Source organism: Acinonyx jubatus, chromosome C2, assembly GCF_027475565.1.
Source record: "Acinonyx jubatus isolate Ajub_Pintada_27869175 chromosome C2, VMU_Ajub_asm_v1.0, whole genome shotgun sequence".
Taxonomy (NCBI): domain Eukaryota; kingdom Metazoa; phylum Chordata; class Mammalia; order Carnivora; family Felidae; genus Acinonyx; species Acinonyx jubatus.
In genome coordinates this window covers 107,223,843-107,244,246 of record NC_069384.1, presented here as the reverse complement: position 1 = coordinate 107,244,246, position 20,404 = coordinate 107,223,843, and the positions used below count along the sequence as shown (strand labels likewise).

General features: G+C 37.0%; 1 protein-coding gene and 1 non-coding gene across 4 annotated transcripts in view; both read left to right on the top strand.

Moving 5' to 3' along the window:
• Window positions 1–20,404, top strand: part of GMPS (guanine monophosphate synthase) — a 78,835-nt gene that overhangs the window by 12,852 nt on the left and 45,579 nt on the right. For all 3 annotated transcript variants that reach the window (XM_015066027.3, XM_027061555.2, XM_027061556.2), the window contains exons 2-3: window positions 12,752–12,933; window positions 16,407–16,521. In XM_015066027.3, the coding sequence (XP_014921513.1) occupies window positions 12,752–12,933; window positions 16,407–16,521 (297 nt within the window). The remainder of the gene's footprint in view (window positions 1–12,751; window positions 12,934–16,406; window positions 16,522–20,404) is intronic.
• Window positions 6,807–6,908, top strand: LOC113600079 (U6 spliceosomal RNA). The gene has a single exon (XR_003421046.1). It is a non-coding gene; the product is annotated as a U6 spliceosomal RNA (small nuclear RNA).

Here is a 20,404-nt window from a genome sequence, read left to right as displayed (position 1 = left end):
AGCCCACTGATGCTAATGCAATAAATTTATAGACAAATGAAATTTAAAAATCTAAGACATAATACATAAAGACCCCCAATTTTTATTGTAGACTCAGCAGAAATAAAATTATTTTGTCAACTTGTTATATAAGTATATGAATGTTTATGTAGAACTTACGTACCTTTTGTTAACGTACCTTTGGTCACAATTTCAGATCAGAACTGGTCCTTTGGTGAACCACAATAGCTTAGATCCTTTAGGATTGCAAAATGGTGATATTCTAATTTTGCTATAAAGAACTCTCTCTCATGAACTATATGGTTACTTGGTAGAGTTCCTACTGGAAAAGCAGAATGCATGCTCGATTCCTTCCCATTACTTTGACCAAATTTATTAATAGTTTTTTCAAGTTTTATTATTTGCAATAAAGTGTAGTTCAGGCACATATTAGAGTAGAAAGGGCTACATATAGAAGGGAGATTGTGTTTATGAAGTAGAGTAGAAGCATCTTGAAAAATGGACCATGTGCTAAACACCTGTGAAATTGTGACATCTCCTCACACTTCGCATTTTTTTCCTTAAAAAGTGTATTGATGCTTTCTAAGCTAAAATTCTTTTTTTTTTAAACGTTTATTTATTTTTGAGAGCGAGAGAGTGACAGAGCATGAGTAGGGGAAGGACAGAGAGAGAGAGAGAGAGAGGGAGACACAGAACCTGAAGCAGACTCCAGTTAGAGCTGTCAGCACAGAACCCGACACTGGGCTTGAACTAACGAACCGGGAGATCATGACCTGAGCCAAACAAAGTCAGACACTTAATTGATTGAGCCATCCAGGCGCCTCCCTAAGCTAAAATTCTCAAAGGTATTTTAGGAGTAATAATTATGTGGGAGACAAAATTGAATCTCTTCATGAACTCAGTATGAAGAGATAGCCTTTTGATTATCTTTCATCTGTAAATAAAAAGTGTTATCCTAAGGTCATCAGAAAAGAGGCAGTGAAGTTTGGGGATAAATCTGTATTATTTCTTATTTTTTTTATGTTTATTTTTGAGAGAGTATGAGTGGGAGAGGGGCAGAGAGCAAGTGAGACACAGAATTTGAAGCAGGCCCCAGGCCCTGAGCTATCCTCACAGAGCCTAGAACGGCGAGATCATGACCTAGGCCAAAGTTGGATTCTTAACCAGCTAAGCCACCCAGGTGTCACTGTATTATTTCTATTTCTTTGTTTGTCTTTGCAAAGAACCTTTGGTGCTTGTTTATGTGAGTAGGCCCACATATGCTCACACCTGAAATCACTTTCAAAAGAGGTACTTTTTGTTAGAATAATTGATCTGAGTCACAATAAGAATGCAGAATCAGTAGAGAAAACTAAGGGATAATATAAAGAAAACAATGTATGAGGAGGGTGAGCAGAGATAAACACAGTTCAGAACTTTTCCTTTCAATATTTTAATAGTATGAGAACAGTTGTTACTGAATGTTGTCTGCGTATGTGTATACATTGCTAACTTTTAGAATGAGGTTGATTTGAGCTGATTCACAGTGGCTTAGATTTACCTAGAGATAACCTTGTTTCTTAGTTGGTTAATGTTTGCCATTGAATGGAAAAACTGTAATAAAACTTTAAAGGATTTAAAAATGATGAGGTAAATAATAATACACTCTGATTTTCACCAACAGTGCAAGTTTTATTTAATTTAGAACTGGTTATGTAAGTATAGTTTATCCATCAGGTAACCTTGCCATAGGTTTCTGAAAAGACCTCTTTTAGGATAATTGAAATCCAAGAGGAAAATAATTAATAATTTCAAAGAGTTTAAACACTGGTATTAGAAATTATAATGTTGGACTAAATTTTTATTTCCCTGCAAGTTAGATGAGACAGAGCATATAGACTTGTGGTTTTATTTTCTTACTCAGTGTTCATATGTATAAATTAAATCCATTAGATCTGTATTTAGCTCATCTGAGAAGATGAACTTCCTGAACCACTCCTGTGGTTAAGGTTTATATAATGGAGTCTGATAGTGTTTAAGTGGATGCTGGAAGTAATATTAGAGTCCAAGCTAACCTGCTTTTTATTTTTCAATTCATTGATTTTAGGTCGTTCATTCAGACTGTGTTCATTATGTTTAGCTGTCGTGCCCTTGAACTTGAAAGGAGTTGTTGGCACCATAAATACAGGTTAGAAGAGGATTTGCAATGATTTTGAAGGATCCAGAGACATAGTTGGTTATTCAAAAGAAGATGAAGTTCGGGTCAGAAGTACAAATTGATTCAGTAAAGGAGAAAAAAATAAAAATATGGAGATGGTGGTGGCTTGGTCCTATCTAACATGTAGAAATAAAGTAGGAGTGATGAATATACCTAGTTAGTGCTTGAAATTTAATTAGGGAAAAGAATTTTCTCAATGTATGAAATCATTAGCAAACTAAGAGTAGTAAAATGCTAACACAAAAAGTCACTAGGGCCTTGTATTTTCCAGACCTGTTGAACACTGAAAACTTAAAAAACGTAGTAATTTATTGAGGGAATTCCAATAGAAGCTTATAGGTTACATAGATTAAAGGAGATAGAGAAAAATGAACTCCAGTGAACTGAGTGATCATAATTTTTGTTCACAATGTTTAATGCCTACACATGTGAAATTCTAAGATAAATAAAACAAAGTCAGTAATCATAACTTAAGCAACATGAAGCAATTGAAGATGGGTAAGCATTGCATGTACAACTAAATGTATATGCAGTATTGTGTATTATTGTATTGGGATGTCTCAGGACTTATAGATTTTTCTCAGGTGTAAAGCCATTTCCTGAGGGCATTTTATACATTTGTTACTTAAAATGAACTGCATAACTATCACTTGTATTCAGTAATGGCACCTAGAACTTTATTTATATATGTCATTAGAGATTTATTTAGAGAGGCTTTTTTGAGAATCATAATAGCACTTACACACAGATAAAAATATATGTATATGAAATAAATTACTTTTAGTATTGCTAAACTTTCTTCGTGTTCAGTCTGACTCTTCTAAGGAATTACTTTTTGACTTGAGTTGTCCAGGAATTGTTTTTCAGCACATCTTCCATGACATCAAGAATTTTGATAATTCACCATTTCTTGAGAATGCTCAGTTACTTCTGGGATTTTTTTCAAGGCCATTGACAACTCATTCTGGAAGTTTTTTTTTTTTTTTATTTTTTTTTAAATTTTTTTTTCAACGTTTTTTATTTTATTTTTGGGACAGAGAGAGACAGAGCATGAACGGGGGAGGGGCAGAGAGAGAGGGAGACACAGAATCGGAAACAGGCTCCAGGCCATCAGCCCAGAGCCTGACGCGGGGCTCGAACTCATGGACCGCGAGATCGTGACCTGAGCTGAAGTCGGACGCTCAACCGACTGCGCCACCCAGGCGCCCCTCATTCTGCAAGTTTTAATGCTAGTACTTCCTTGATCTTATCAGAAGATGTCAATGGAGGTTTTTTCAGGTAATGACCAGGACTCAGTCCTTCTTCAAATGGTCTTTAAATGTTTTGCTGACTGAAATGTTAAGGGGTTGAGCTTGTCCAAAGATACTACGAGGAGTAATAAGCCACTGTACTTTCCAGGGGTCTTACTCAAGTGTTTGTAGAAAACATAGAAAAATGATGTACTTGGTGAATTACATAAAGCTCCAGAATGTCTATCCTAGATGAATTTCAGCCAAGCTCAGCTGTATTTCTTTTGCTGAATCCTTGGGGCATCTTTCTGCTCTGAAGGAAATTTTCTAAGAGACTCAGGGAATCTCTTTCCCTTAAGGGATTTTATGTCAAGTTGTACATAACTATGACCATGGCAGTGACAGCTGTGTCATTGAGCTAATGTAAAACTTAAGATATTGTGTGATTTTTGAGCTGTCTGGCTTCTTTCATTTGGCACGTCTGAGATTGATTTATCCATGTTGGGATTTTTCGGCCAGAGAAGACATGGTATAGCACTCTGTGGGACCATAGAGAGTTTAAACAGCAGTTTAGGCTTAAAGAGTAGGTCATGGCCTTCCTTGTAGGGCTTGGAAGGTATTTTGGACTTAATTGAACTTTATTCTAAGGGAAAGTCACTATAGGATATTAAGCAGGGGGAGGAGGACTTAAATCACAGTTTTTTTTGCTTTAAGCACACAGGCTTGTTAATCACCTGATCAAAGTCAGTGTCACCAGTAATGAAACAAAATGACATTGTGTCCTTGCCACCGTGTTCTGTCAAGAAGAGGCATGATTACATCACCAGTGTAAGATTGTTGCCAGAAAAATGTTTATCTGGAATCTAATCATAAGGCAACAAGTAGATCCTGCTTGAGGCATGTTCTGCAAAAAGCTGGTCTGAACTTTTAAAAAATGTCACTGTCATAAAAGATCATAAAAAGATGAATAAATCTAGATTAAAGGAGACAGTGACATGACAATGTGAGTTCAAAGTATGTGGCTTTAGATGGGGTTCTGGAATTTAAAAAAAAAAGCCATACAGGACATTATTTGGTGACATTTGGGGAAATTTGTGTGTAGATACTATCAGTGTTAAATTTCTTGGGTGTGATAATATATTGTAGTTAGGTAGGAGAATGTCCCTGTTTGTAGGAAGTACATTCTGAAAAGGTTTTTTGGGGAGAAAAATGTTTATAATTGTTTTCTAGTAGTTCAGGGAAAGAAGTATATATAGATAGGAATAATGCAAATGTGGCAAATGTTACTAATTGTTGAATTTAGGTGGAGAGTGCTGTTTCACTGTGCCATAGTTTTGGTTTGTTTGTTTTTTTCTTAAGTTTATCTTACTCCCAGTATGGGGCTTGAACTCATGACCCCAAGATCAAGAGTTGCATGCTCCTTTGACTGAGCTGGCCAGGCACCCTTGTGCCATATTTTCATCCTTTCTGTAGGTTTAAAGTTTCTCGGGGGGGGGGGGGGGGGGACAAAAGGAGGGTTGAACAAGCATATGATAAGGTCAAGAGATAGAGGGTCTCTGATTTAACCCTTTAGTTGTAGGATAAGACTTTATTCAGTGTTGTACGTGAGGTGATGGTTTCTTATGAAAAACCTTGTTAATTCTGTTGACATTTCTTTAAAAAAATTTTTTTTTTACATTTATTTATTTTTGATAGAGACAGAGCACAAGTGGGGGAGGGGCAGAGAGAGAAGAAGACACAGAATCCGAAGCAGGCTCCAGGCTCTGAGCTGTCAGCACAGAGCCCGATGTGGGGCTCAAACTCACAAACCGTGAGATCATGACCTGAGCCGAAGTCGGACACTTAACTGACTGAGCCACCCAAGTGCCCCTGTTGACATTTCTAAAGTACCTAAGGTGTTGGATAATTTTATGAAGATGTACACTTTTTCCAGAGTATAGGTGTAGTGAGATTAAAAAAGTAAATATGTTCAAACTTCCAGTAGCCTTTTGGTAATGAAAGGATTATTCTGGGTAGTTGAATATCCCAGATGACTAAAATGTGTGTGTGTGTGGGGGGGGGGTTGTTCAAAATATCTTTAACCCTAAAACTTTTATTTTGGCAACTGAAGGCTCCTAAAATGTCTTTTCTTTTCTTTTTTTTTTTTTTCTTTTGAGAGAGAGAGTGAGAGTGCGTGCACAAGTCAGGGAGGGTCAGAGAGAGAGAGAGAGAGAGAGAGAGAGAGAGAGAGAGAGAGAATGAATCTGAAGCAGACTCCAGGCTCCAAGCTGTCAGCATAGAGCCCAATGTGGGGCTCAAACTCAAGAACTGTGAGTTCAAAGGGGCGCCTGGGTGGCGCAGTCGGTTAAGCGTCCGACTTCAGCCAGGTCACGATCTCGCGGTCCGGGAGTTCGAGCCCCGCGTCAGGCTCTGGGCTGATGGCTCAGAGCCTGGAGCCTGTTTCCGATTCTGTGTCTCCCTCTCTCTCTGCTCCTCCCCCGTTCATGCTCTGTCTCTCTCTGTCCCAAAAATAAATAAACGTTGAAAAAAAAATTTTAAAAAAAGAACTGTGAGGTCATGACCTCAGCTGAGGTTGGATGCTTAACTGACTGAGCCACCCAGGTGCCCCCTAAAATGTCTTTTTTGAAGGACAACTACCTGAATAACTTTAGTACTGATGAAATCCAGTTTCCAAAATCATTTATGTGGTATAATACTACCTTTCTCAGATAACAGTGGAACATTATTTCATTCATGAAAGCAATCTTTCTAAAGTAATAAAGCTTACTTCCTTTAAGTACCAAAATAATAAAAAATAAAATGAAGGTAGTCTTCCAAAAATACGATGCATATTTAAAAAAATATTTTTTTCTTTTAATGTTTATTTATTTTTGAGACAGAGAGAGAGGGAGACACAGAATCTGAAACAGGCTCCAGGCTCCGAGCTGTCAGCACAGAGCCCGACACGGGGCTGAAACTCACAGACTGCGAGATCATGACCTAAGCCCAAGTCGGAAGCTTAACCGACTGAGCCACCCAGGCACCCCAAAATACAATGCATATTTACCCACTTTCCTTCTGTAGTGCTGGTTGTTTTGGGGTTTGAAAAGGCCTACATTTACATCCAGCTTTTGCCATTTTTTCCCTACGCAAGTGACATAGTATCTGAGTCTCATTCTTCCATCTGTAAAATAGAAACACATACCATTATGAATAAGAAAACATGTAAAGCACATGAAATACTAGGTGTGAAGTAAATGCTAGTTCCCTTTTATTAAAAAAAAATCTTTTTATTGTAAAATAAAACATGGGCACAGAAAACTACACACAACAAATGTATAGTTGGATGAATTATAAATTGTGTGCTTTTTTATTCAAAATATTGAAAGTTTTTTTTCTTTAAAGTCCTGTAATTTTGTTAAGCATATGTGTTGGTACAGAGCGGATTAGCATGGCTCCTGTGCAAGGATGACATAAAAATATATGAGGTGTTCCATATTTTTCCACTTGCAATGATGTGGACGGAGCTAGAGAGTATTATGCTAACCAAAATAATCAGGAAAGACAAATACTGCATGTTTTCACTCATATATGGAATTTAAGGAATAAAACGACCAAAGAGGAAAAAAAAGAGAGGCAAACCGAGAGACAGACTCTTAACTACAGAGAACAAACAGATGGTTACCAGTGGGGAGGTAGGCGGGGGGATGGGTGAAATAGGTGATAGGGATTAAGGAGTGCACTTATGATAATAAGCACTGTGTATTGTATGGAAGTGTTGAATCACTATATTGTACACCTGAAGCGAATGTTACATGGTATGTTAACTGGAATTTAAATTAAAAAAGTATGCGTTGAGATTGGTCATTCTGGTTTCAAAGTCTAATTTTGAGTCGTGTTCTTTTATGCCTTGTATAATTTTCTTAATATTTTTTAGTTCATTTAGGGGTGCCTGGGTAACTCAGTCAGTTAAGCTTCCAACTTTGGCTCAGGTCATGATCTCATGGTTTGTGAGTTCGAGCCCGGCATCGGCCTTTCTGCTGTCAGGGCAGAGCCTGCCTCAGATCATCTGTCTGTCTGTCTCTTTCTGCCCCTCCCCCACTCTCTTCTTTCTTTCTCTCTCAAAAGTTAACAAACATTTTTTAAAAATTAAAATGGTACTTTCCAGTTTTGATCTGTTTCTCTTTTCAGCTTGCTCTTGTAGGGATGTTGTTTTATTCCTTACTCTTTTTTACTTTTAGTAATTTTGTATGGGATTTGACTTGTGTAATTTCTGTTTCTCTTTTATATGAATTTAATTTTCCTGAGTTTTTAGATGGAATCTTGGTTCATAAAACTTTTGTAACTTTAGGGGCGCCTGGGTGGCTCAGTTGGTTAAGCGTCCGACTTCAGCTCAGGTCACGATCTCACGGTCCGTGAGTTCACGCCCCGTGTCGGGCTCTGGACTGATGGCTCAGAGCCTGGAGCCTGCTTCCGATTCTGTGTCTTCCTCTCTCTCTGCCCCTACCCCGTTCATGCTCTGTCTCTCTCTGTCTCAAAAATAAATAAACATTAAAAAAAAAATTAAAAAAAAAAAAACTTTCGTAACTTTATAGGGCTCTTTCTTCTGTTAAAATTATGGCCGATTGTTTTCTCAGGATTCCTTGCTCTGATCCTCCCCGAGTGTAGTTTGGCCCTTCTATTTTCCTTCCTCCTTGTCCTTGTCCTGCTTAATTTTGATTCTGCTCCCAGCAGTTGCTCCTCATTTGTGAGCCTTGTCCTACAAGGGAGCCCTGGCCCATTAGTTTATAAGGTTCATGGGTATTAAATTCCTTCCACCCGTTTAAGCCTTACCTTGGGTCTCCTACTACCCATGCACAGTTGGATGGAGTTCTCACCTCCCAGTGCAGCTGCTGTTCTTGAATTGGCCTGTACTTTCTAACTAATACCTGTTGATTGTTTTTGGAATTGTCCTATTCTCAAGTTCTTCACTGAAGCTAGGTTGTTTCCCACATAAATGTTTAACACCAGAGTTTATGACTATTGTAGTTTGTTCCCACAAGCTTGTATTTTGGGATTCTTGGGAGAATATCTTGTCATTTACTGTTTCGTTTTGCTATCTAGTTGTTCAGTGATACATGGGAATTCAGGAAGATACAAAAATGATACCATCTCTACCTTATGAGAATCTTTAGATTCTTTTGTCTTATTGTTAAATTAGGGTACTGATAGGTTTGTTTTTTTCCCTTAGTATTATTGATGTTTTGAAAAATGTCATCATGATAAGATAAAATGATAGACATCAGGTGAGTTGAGAGGGATGTTAACCTTTCAGGCTTTTGTATTTACTTAATAGATTTTACAAATAGGTATAATAAAGTTCTCTGTTGTGTAGTGTTGAATTTCATTTGTCTCTACTATTGATGTGACTGACAACTTCTTTTCTCATTAGGGTCCTTTTCCTAATCTGTTAAGTTTGGAAGTTTAATTATCAAACTTTACAAGTCTGTGTGAAGTAGTAGTAAATAGAGTCAAGGTTTTGAGGGAAAGGAACTTTTGCTTTCATTACTGGTGATCTTTTTGCTTTTCCCTGAGTTGTTGAAGATTTGTGCTGGATATAGGCACGTTGATAGCCGAGGTAGAAATGAGGCAAGGATTCAGTATTTCCTCAGTGACCTCTGATGTCATGTGATTAAACATTTTCAAAAGTTGATGAGGAAACAGTGTACATTTTTCTTTTAAATTAGTTGATTTAAAGAAGTACAGATAGTCCTCACTGTATAATAGTAAAACGACCATAAAAATGGTTGTGCAAACTAAATCATGCAAAGCAATTTTAATCAATGGGAAGATTACAGTGGTTTTATGACCTTTAAAATCTTTTCTCAAAACATTAATTTTACGTTAATTATAGAAGTATAGAGAAATAAAATACTGAAACTGCCCTTTAAAATAACTTAAAGCATTAGACACAGTGAGACTTATGTTTTCTTTGTAAAATACTGATAAAGAGTAGTTTAAATATTGCTTCTCTTTGCATCTTTTCTGTGCCTTGGTGGCTTTTGACATTTTATCCTTTACACTTTGAAATGTCATGAAGTATCTCCAAGAGTTTCTTTATTGTGAAGTATTTTCCTTGGGTCCCTTTCTCTGGTACATTGTCATCCTTTTCAACATAGTCACTTTCCTCATTGGTGGTGGTAAGTTTACCTTCACCAAGTTCTTCTGGCTGCACATCTAACCAAGAGGCACACAAACCACAGCAGTGTCAGCAGCGTCATGGCCAGCAATTTCTTCCACAGCTTCATTTACACTGGATTCATATTTCACTTCTAGTGTCACTTTTCATTTCTTTGCTGCACTTTGTTTTTTTTTTTTTTAAACATTTATTTATTTTGAGGGGGGAGGAAGGACAGAAAGAGAAGGAGAGAAGAAAGAGAGAATCCAAAGCAGGCTCTGCACTGCCAGCGTGGAGCCTGATGTAGGGCTTGAACCCATGAACTGTGAGGTCATGATCTGAGCTGAAACCAAAAATCGGACGCTTACCTGACTGGGCCACCCATGTGTCCCTGCTGCACTTTCATCTTTATTGGTCAGTCCCCTCTTTGCATTTTCCATAGGAGTAAAATGTTATGTGGATTTATCACTGGGCAACAAGGAGGTAACACAGCTGTACTCTAGCTTTTGTTTTGCAGTGACCAGTTGCCAATAAACTTTGAAAGAAAGGACGTATCAGTCACTCGTCATAATGTTTGTTATTTATGTGAAAATTTGTGGATTGAAGAGCTGGTAACGAAGTTTGTACTTTGTGTAATTTCAGTTAATATATGGTAACTGAAATTTGAGCCATGTTGTGGCTCAGACTGGTGTTAGTTAACTGAACTTTGATACAAACAGTGGTGACTGAAATTTGTGTGTGTCAGAATCATGCAAAGCGAGAACTCTGCCTGCAGTGTAAAAAAACAGGTTAGTACTTGGATTTGGTAAAAAATTATGACCGTGATAAAGGGACTGAAATCTGAGAAATTTACACAATAACCAAGCGGTCATTCAAAAACACTTTCTATTCTTGACAAAATTAGGTAGAGAGGGGGAGAGAGGATCTGAAGTGGACTCTGTGCTGACAGCATGTGTTCCACTGCGGGGCTCAAACTCACAAACTGTGAGATCATGACCTCAGCCGAAGTTGGGTGCTGAGCCAACTGAACCACCCAGATGCCTCAATTGAGATTAAGGAATTTTAGACAAATAATTAAAAAAAATTTTTTTAAATGTTTGTTTATATTTGAGAGAGGGAGAAGAGAGAGAGAGAGGGAAAGAGATCGTGAGCGTGTGCAAGCATGCGTGGGGAGGGGCAGAGAGAGGCAGACTCACAGGACCTGAAGTGGGCTCTGTGCTGACACAGTCAGCCCGTTTGGGGCCTGAACCCACAAACGGTGAGATCATGACCTGAGCTGAAGTCCAGCGCTCAACCGACTGAGCCACCCAGGCGCCCCATTAAGACAAATGCCTTAAAGAGTAGTGTGTATGCACCTGTGTGTGTATAGTCTTAAGGGCAAAGATCTAAAAGGAAAAAGTTTTAGCATTTCTTTCACTCTAGTATATTCTATAAACTTCTTCTTTCTGTGATCTGATTTTTCTACATTGTTCAGTATTCGTATGATTAAAATATTCATTGTTTTGATCTGAATAATCCTTTCTGGCCTGTGGTTTGGTCCTTCTCGCAAATCCTTTGTAGATGGCTGTGATTGTTGCTTTTTTCATTACTGCAGCAGAAGTGTTTGTGAAGTTGTGAGGTCTGCATTTATTTTTTCACATAAATGGAGAGGGAAGAGGGACAACTGGAGGGGGAAAACTCAGAAATGTTTATTATAAACCTTTAAAATGTACTGAAGAGTTACAAGGAAAGAAAAATTTTATTATGTTTAAAGTTTATTTTTAAGAGAGCATGCAGGGGAGGGGCAGAGAGAGAGGAAGAGAGAGAGAACCCCAAGCAGGCTCTGCACTTTGAGCAGGGTGTGTTGCGGGGCTCGATCTCATGAACCATGAGATCATGAGCTGAGTTGAAATCAGAAGTTGGACCCTTAACCGACTCAGCCACCCAGGCACCACAGGAAAGAAAAATTTTAAATCACTTGTAGCTCATTACTCAGATACAACCTCTGTTAATATTTTTTGTATAAATCTATCTATATTATGTCTATACGTCCTTTTTCATACATGCACATACATTCTTTTACATGGTAAAATATTTTAAAATGGGATTATATAGGCTTCCTACAAGTGGGTTTCCAGAGTACAAACACTTTTTAAAGTTTTTTCTTATGTTAATATACAAAAACAGAATAGAGAATAGACTAAAATGAACACTGTGTACTTATCTTAACTTCAGTGATTTCAGTGCATAGGCAGTCTTGTTTCATCCATACCCACCTACTCCTGCATTATTTGAAGCCAGTTCCTGGTAACTATTTCAGCATATATAGTTAAAAATTTTACATTTTGCCAAATTGCTTTCAAGAAAAGCGTTATCAACATATACTTGACCTAAGATTAAAAAATTAAAAGAAATTTTAATGTTAAGGGTTAGATGCACATATATAGCATTTCCTCGGGTAATACAAAAATACTCTGATGAAGTGAGTTTGAGCATGCTGAACTCTGGCTGCAAACTTTCAGTTCCTCATCAGAAAATCCTTCATAGGAATGCTGTGACTGTTAGATAGGATGACCATATAATTATTTATTGTTCAAGCTAGGATGCTTTTGAGATTCAAAGGGGGCATTCTTAATAATAATGCCAGTGTAACAGGCATAAACCAGGACTGTATTTTGGCACAACTGTTGTAGGCCCACCCTATTAGATAATACACTTAATACTTTTATGCATAAAGTGATTATATCAGGTAGTCAATAAATGGTAGCTTTTATTAAAGTGTTTATGTATGCCCATGTATGGATATGTATAAAGATCTTCCATTTAAAATTTTTTTTAATGTTAGAGAGAGAAAGAGTGAGAGTGTGTGTGTGTGTGTGTGTCTGTGTGTGTGAGCGCCGGGGAGAGGCAAAAGTGCAGGAAACAGAATCTGAAGCAGGCTCCAGGCTCTGAGCTGTCAGCGCAAAGCCCAATGTGGAGCTTGATTGAACTCAAGAACCGTGAGATGACCTGAGCCAAAGTTGGACATTTAACCGACTGAGCCACTCAGGCGACCTGAAAAATCTTCCCTTTGAAAGAAGTGCTTTGAATTGGCAACTCAAAGTCCTAAGTTTTTTGTTTCTGTGTGTTTTTGGAGCTGATAGTGACCACTATTTTTTAAAATAGCTCTACTTTTCATAATTAAGCAGACATTTGTCTTAATATTTGCAGCTGGAGAATGCTGGAGGAGACCTTAAGGATGGCTGCCACCACTATGAAGGAGCTGTTGTAATTCTGGATGCTGGTGCCCAGTATGGGAAAGTCATAGACCGAAGAGTACGAGAACTGTTCGTGCAGTCGGAAATCTTCCCCTTGGAAACACCAGCATTTGCTATAAAAGAGCAAGGATTCCGGTAGACTTTTCACTTATGTTTTCTAAGGAGATTGAGCTTAGATTGTAGGAGATTTTTATTAATTTGCTTGGACAGTGAATTTTTTAAATGACTGTAAGACATGCAGTGGTTTTACAAGAAATTTTCCATGGTTCTGATTTAAAAAAAAAGGAAATTTTATTTTTTGAAAAACCATATTCATAGTTTATTTTATTTTTACTTATTTTTAATGTTTATTTTTGAGAGAGAGAGAGACAGTGCATAGGAAGGGGAGGGACAGACAGAAGGGGACAGAGGATCTGAAGCTGGCTGTGTGTTGACAGCAGAGAGCCTGATATGGGGCTCAGACTCACACACCATGAGATCATGACCTGATACAAAGTTGGATGTTTTACCGACTAAGCCACCTAGACACCCCAATTTGTTTTTTTGTTTGTTTGTTTTTCAATTAAAAAGATTGACTTAATTTTAATTGCACCGTTACAAGAAACTTTCATTTGAATATTTTATATTTTATAGGATTTTGGGCTCATACTTGAATTTGGCTAATATGGTCATTCCCAGAGCATTTGATCAAAGGAATGTATACAGTGGCTAGAATACCTAAATGAGAAGAATTCTGTGTCCATTGAGTCTCTTTTGCTTCCTATCCCAAGAGACTAAGTTTCTAAAATATGAAGATTTCTCAAGTCTAATATAAGGTCTAATTCAACAGCTTACATGCTCATAACTAGTCAAAATGACAGCCAACTTCTATATAGTCTCTTCCTTTAACAATTTCTGGTTAATGCTATGCCTTTTCTCATGTAATTAATGTTTTTTCCTTACTAAGAGTGTTGCCAGAAGCAAGCAACTACCATTTGTAACCTTGATAGGCTCTTAAACATTAATGCTATGTTTCCTCCAAATACAAGATGTTTAATTTTTCTTAAAAACATAATTTTTTTCCATTAGAGAAATGTTCAACTTTTAAAGACTTCATAGACGTGTTTATCCTGTGAGTGTTGTTTCTGAAATAGAGTGAATTGGACATCAGAAAAGACAGGTTTAAATTTAACTGTGTACTAGTCTTAGAATACAGTTAAAAACAGTTCTGTCTTTTAAACTGTAGAATTTTTAGAGTAAGAAGAGACTCTTGAGTTTATCTAATGCAATTGTCTCTGTTCGCCAGTGAGAACCAGTTTTAGCGAATCAAAAAATGGTGCGAGAATTCTGAATTCCTTCTGTCATATCTAAGCTCCTTCATTCCCCTCACCCAAACAAACAAACACTCTCCAGCAAACTAACCTAGGCTGAATATTTACGAATAGGGTAGCCAAATACTTGGCAATAGAATGCTAACTGTTTTTCCTGCCCTCTCCCCACCATCATAAACAATTGCTAGGTCTTGCTTGTGTCTAGAGGTTCTTTCTGTATAGGAGTATAGGAACTATAGCACTGTGGCTTTGATTACTATAATCCTTTCTTCTGAGAGATCTGTTTGATCACCCTTTTTGTAAAATATTAGTATTATGACAGGAAAGACCTCTTAACCTTGTTTTCGGAAGTTTGACCTGCTTGTTACATAAAATTGGTATCTGGAATGCCTTATAGCTTATTGGGTTTTGTAATTGCAAGTTAGTTTCAAAATAATTGCAGAATAGAAATAGAAGACTCAGAATGAGTGATTAGCTCTTCTTGAGAGTTACTGAGATAAGAATTTTCATAATTGGCTTAAGTACTCCTTGAGTTTCATCCTTGACTAAGTCCATTACCTTTTCTTTTTAATAGTATTAAGAATCTTACAGTCCTGGGGCACCTGGGTGGCTCCGTCAGTTAAGTGGCCAACTTTGGCTCATGAGTTTGAGCCCTGTGCTGGGCTCTGTGCTGACAGCTCAGAGCCTGGAGCCTGATTCGGATCCTGTGTCTCCCTGTCTCTCTGCCCCTCCCCCACTAACACACTGTCTCGCTTTCTCTCAAAAATAAATAAACATGAAAAAAAATTAAAATAAAAAAAAAAAAGAATCTTACAGTCCTGAGTTGTTTAGCAGATTATTGAAGGATGCTGGGCAGTCCCATAGTGGTTATGTTTTATAAAACTAAGTATAACATATTGCAGTTTTAGAGGTCTTGATTACTAAGTATATTTTATAGAATTCTAGCTTATGCATTAAAAAAATTTTTTTAACACTTAGTTTTGAGAGAGAGAGAGAGAGAGAGAGAGAGAGAGAGAGAGAGAGAATACAAGTAGGGAGGGGCAGAGAACAAGGGAGACACAGAATCTGAAGCAGACTCCAGGCTCTGAGCTGTCTTCATAGAGCCCAGTGCAGGACTCTGTGAGTTCATGACCAAACCGAAGTCGGAACGAACCAGGAGTTCATGACCTTAGCCGAAGACAGGTGCTTAACCGACTGAGTCACCCAAGTGCTCCTTTAGCAACTTACTATACAATTAAATCTTTACTGGAGGTGCAGGTCTCTATCTGATTCTGGTTATTTGTAGCCATGTGAGAGTGAAGGTCAGGTGCTGCCAGATTCCCCCCCCCTTCCTAAAGAAAACCCAGAAATACAGATTTTTATGTAAAATTTTCAATATTAAAATGTTCTAAATTTTTGGAGTGAATTCTGAAGGCCAAATTGGATCTGTCAGTGGCCAGGTGAGAAGCATAGGCCTCAGTTTGCAGCCTTTTTCATAATAACAGTTCAACTCCCAAGTTAACCTATAGAATGCTCTGTAAATTGTAATATAGTGAAGTTATCATATTGACCTGAGAGAATGCCATGTGGGCAAAAGTCATATGTTAGTTCCTTTTCTTGGGTATTAGGTAAAACTGTTGGGAATGTTGGACAGGTTTTCAGCCAACATAGGTTATTATTCATATTCTGTCATCCTTTGATGTATCTTGCTTTGAGTCATCTAGGGTCTTTCTGTGATGTGCTTTACTCCTTGGGTCCCAGAAGATCTGTATTTTCTCTTTCTCCCTTTAGCATTTTCATTTACTTCCTTCATGAATGAAGAAGACAAAACAAATTCATGCTAAATTTTCACAGATACAAATATTAGTATTTATGTATTTGAAGTTCGTACTTATTAACAAGTGAATGTTGAAATGATAGATTTTAACACATTGCAGTAGAGTAAAAATGATTAAGCTGTGTAGGAGGCTGGATTTGCTATAATATACTGAAAACATAATATAATCCCTGAATCTGTATTGAGTCTCCCTCAGTGCTTCAAAAGAGAGAAAATAGAGACTTTGTATAACAGGGGGTGCCTGGGTGGCTCAGTTGGTTGAGTGTCTGTCTTGATTTTGGCTCGGGTCGTGATCCCAGGGTTGTGGGATCGAGCCTGTCATCAGGCTCTGCACTGAGCGTGGAGCCTACTTGAGATTCTCTTTCTCCCTCTGCCTCTCTCGTCATGCACTTTCTCCCTCTCTCTCTCTCTCAAAAAAAAAAAAAAAAGAAAAAAATCAGCTGTTAGAGATTCTTCACTGACTCTCTTCCTTAAATCTACAGTGCTATTATCATCTCTGGAGGCCCTAATTCTGTGTATGCAGAAGATGCTCCCTGGTTTGATCCAGCAATATTCACGATTGGCAAGCCTGTTCTTGGAATTTGCTATGGCATGCAGGTACATCGGTGAATTTGCCTTAAGAATTGACTTAATTTTATCCTGTTTGTGACTCCTACTGTATTAGTATTTTCTGTCTTTAGAGTATGTAGGATATTTAGTTGTATGAGCTAATTTGTGCATATTACGAGGGTTTACAAATTGCTACAATAGCATGGCAGAATTGACCTGAGTGGAAATCTCTTTTCAGAAGAAAACAGCTATATTACTGCATATAACATAACACTATCCATTAAAAAAATAAATAAACTTAGACATTCAGATTTACGTGTTACAGAAATAGCACACAGAGCTTCTATGTATTTTTACTCAATTCCCTTACTATTGACACTTTTAACCTTTGAGAGTAAGTTGCACACATGATGTCCTGTTACTTGTTGTATTTCCTAAGGGCTAGGGCTCTCTTCTGTGTAACCACAGTACAAATAATAAAATCCGTAAGTTAACATTGATTCACTTGTGCATCTAATCCACAGAGTGAATTTACATTGCACTGTTTGTCTCATTAATGTCCCTTATAAGTCCTGGATCCAAACCAGGACCATGTATATTTAGTTGTCATGTTTCTTATTATCAGACACCTTTACTTTGGAACCATTCCTCAGTCTTTTCCTTCTCTTTCATGACCTTGACAGATTAAAAAAAAAAAAAAGGATATTCCAGTTCTTTGTAGATGATGCTTCAATTTTGGTTTATTTGCTGTTTCTGCATTGTTAGATTTAGGTTATTATTTATTTATTTTCTTTGGCAGGAGTACCATAGAAGTGACGCTGTGCTCTTCTCAGAGTATCTAACTAGGAGGCACCCGATCGATGTCTGTGTGTACCATGACAGACAATGTTAATTTTGATTATTTTGTTAAGATTGTGTCTGCCAAGTGTCTCCAGTGTGTTATTAATATACACCTTGGAATTGTATCAAAAACAAGAATAAATAGGGACTGAGGTCTAGACATAAGCTATTCTTTTATGAGTTAGGTGTTTAGAAATCTATTTTGGCTGCTTTGGTACTTCTTTGGTTACTTTATTTTTAGGTAGTATAGGTTTATTAGACTAGTAGAATGTGATTACTAAATAAGATGATGGGAAGATAATGAACCAGAACCTGCTAAAATCTCACTTAGCAAAGAATAATTTGTTTAATACGGTCTATTTACTGACGAGGTGGGAATAGAAATAAATTAAGAGAAGTTATCCTGGGGCACCTGGGTGGCTCAGTCGGTTGTGTCCAACTTCGGCTCAGGTCATGATATCATGGTTTGTGAGTTCGAGCTCCGCATCAGGCTCTGTGCTGACAGCTCGGAGCCTGGAGCTTGCTTTGGATTCTGTATCTCCCTCTCTCTCTGCCCCTCCCCTGCTTGTGCTCTCTCAAAAATAAATAAATGTTAAAAAAATTTTTTTTAAAGTTATCCCTAGTGGTTGTAAGCAACATGATTTTCTAATTGAGATAATTTTTAACAGTGTGTCTTACTTAACCATGTCATCTGAAAATTGAGTTAGCTGGGAAAATATTCCCTGAGTAATAATTATTAATTGATATGTTACAGTATTTTGACTTTTCTAGTGTCAGAAGCAAGATACTTTTTTGTTAAACTCAGAATTCTCTGCTATGATAAGAATAGCCAAATAAATATGATGACTAGATTCACTTGCTTGTGAATTGTCTTCATCTCTTCCCTTTTGCCCACCTTAAGCGGAAAGGAGGACAGGGTCGGAATACAAGTGGAATTAATCTAATTGTGAGAGTTAATCCATTGATTAACCAAATGGAATTGGTGTTAATTCAGATACTGCTTTTTACTTCCCCATGATACTCTGTTCCTCCCTAATTGATTATTGAGAACTGCCTATTAATTTTTGATTACTTGTATGCGTAGCTTAATAATTAAGACAATGTGTTCTTTGTCCCAATGACCGAGTTGTTTTAAGTTTTTGGATTGAAGATAATTTGAAATTTTAGTAAGTGGGCAAAACAGAGGGAGTCATTTTTTTTTAAAACAATCTGATTGAAACCTTTATGCTTTAATATGAATATTGTACAGAAGGAGGCTGTTTAAAAGGTAGAAAGTGAGCAGACCAGTATATTCTCTTTTAGCTATCTCTGGAGTATTCCGCAAAGTAAAAAAAATATAAATCAATGTTCACAAAATAAAAAAATATAAATCAGTGTGAATATATTCTAACTTGGATATAAATTAAAAAATTATTAAAAAATGTGAATGTTTCATTATCTGTATGCTTGATACAAGAGCAGAATATTAGGAATCATCAGTCTGTTAAACAGCTTTACCAGATTTCATTTCTTGCTAATTGTTGTTAAAGTTTTCCACTTTGATTTGGAGGAAATACTGATCACTACAAATATGTGACATACAGAGTCCAAAGGCTATAATAGATATTTTCTTCTCTATGCAGCAAACATTTTCTAGTAAAAGGCTCTTTTTCCCGTTAATGTTCTCTGAAATGTCAAGTGGTGATTATGAATTTCACTTGGTTAATAACTTATTTTTAGATTTTCTTATGTAATATTCTAATAAATGCATTTTCTTAGAAGAGCCTGCATCTTGATTTAGTTGATATTTGGATGACTCTTTTTTTTAAATATATCTTCGCTGTAGGATGTAATGTATTTACATCATTGATTTTCCATGCCAGAGTAGTCAGTATTAATCATACAGCACGACTTAAGTGTTTTTTAGTATATTGAGAGGTATTATAACATTCTGTAAGGAAGACTCTCATAGATACCTTTTTTCAAGACCCACTTACAGTGAAATACATGTGGAAAATGTTGCCTTAATTTAAGTGCTAGTGACTGTTTCTCCCTTATGCCAGTCCCTCATATAACTGTGAGGCCTAGTTTTTCTGTTATTCATTAGGGATCTTTATTGTAGCCAGAGCCAGGCCTGCTCAGGTTAAATGTGTACAACAATCTGCCTTTATGTCCTCTGAACTTACATAGTAGGACAGTGGAATAGGCTGATCTTGGTCTTTAGACAGAAATCGTCTTTCCATAAAACACTGGTATAGATGGCACATCTAGCTAATAAGCTGTCTATAAAGGACTGACTGATATTTCTTAATGGCTATTAGTTGGGTAAGTTTAGCACCAAAGGTCTCACTCTGGGACGTACTTTTGCCCCCAACAGCATTCTGAAATTTTAGTAATTTCACTATTTTATGTACCATCTTTTCCCATTCTTGAGACTCTCTTGTCAGAGACTTTCTAATTGCTTTCTGGTAATTCTTTGCTTTGGAAGAAAAAAGTTAGTCCTGCTCGTTGCTCCATTTATCTCTATTACTCTCCACTCAGCATAAGAAATAGAATATTAGTACAACTTTTGAAACTCTATACTTTTCTCCATTCATGTTTTTTTCCTACCAGAGGCAGCACTTTTCCTGAATTTTATTATTCATTCTTTCTTTTCCTTACAGCTTTAGACATAAGCTTATATCCTTAAATAATGTTATTTAGGTTGCCCATTGATCTTTATATAAATGAGATTCTGCATGTTAATACATTTAATTGTAAGTTACTCATGTTCACTACTGAATTTTTTGTTTGAATGGCACAGATTAATTATACATTTCTCTATTGGTATTGCTGGTCTTTTTCCAATTTTTTGCTATTACAGACAATACTGCCATGAATATTTTTGTACTTGTCTTTTGGCATTCTGCATACTCTAACTTTTCTCTAGGGCAGCCATGAACTGAAATGCTGAATCTCAGCTTTACTAGTAATATTTCCCTCCAATTTACATTCCTGCAGCAGTATGTGAAAATTCCATGTGCTCTATATTCCTGCCAAGCCTTAACATTGTCAGATTTCTTGTTTTATTTGCCAATCTGAAGAGGCACTAAATGGGATCACATTGTAGTCT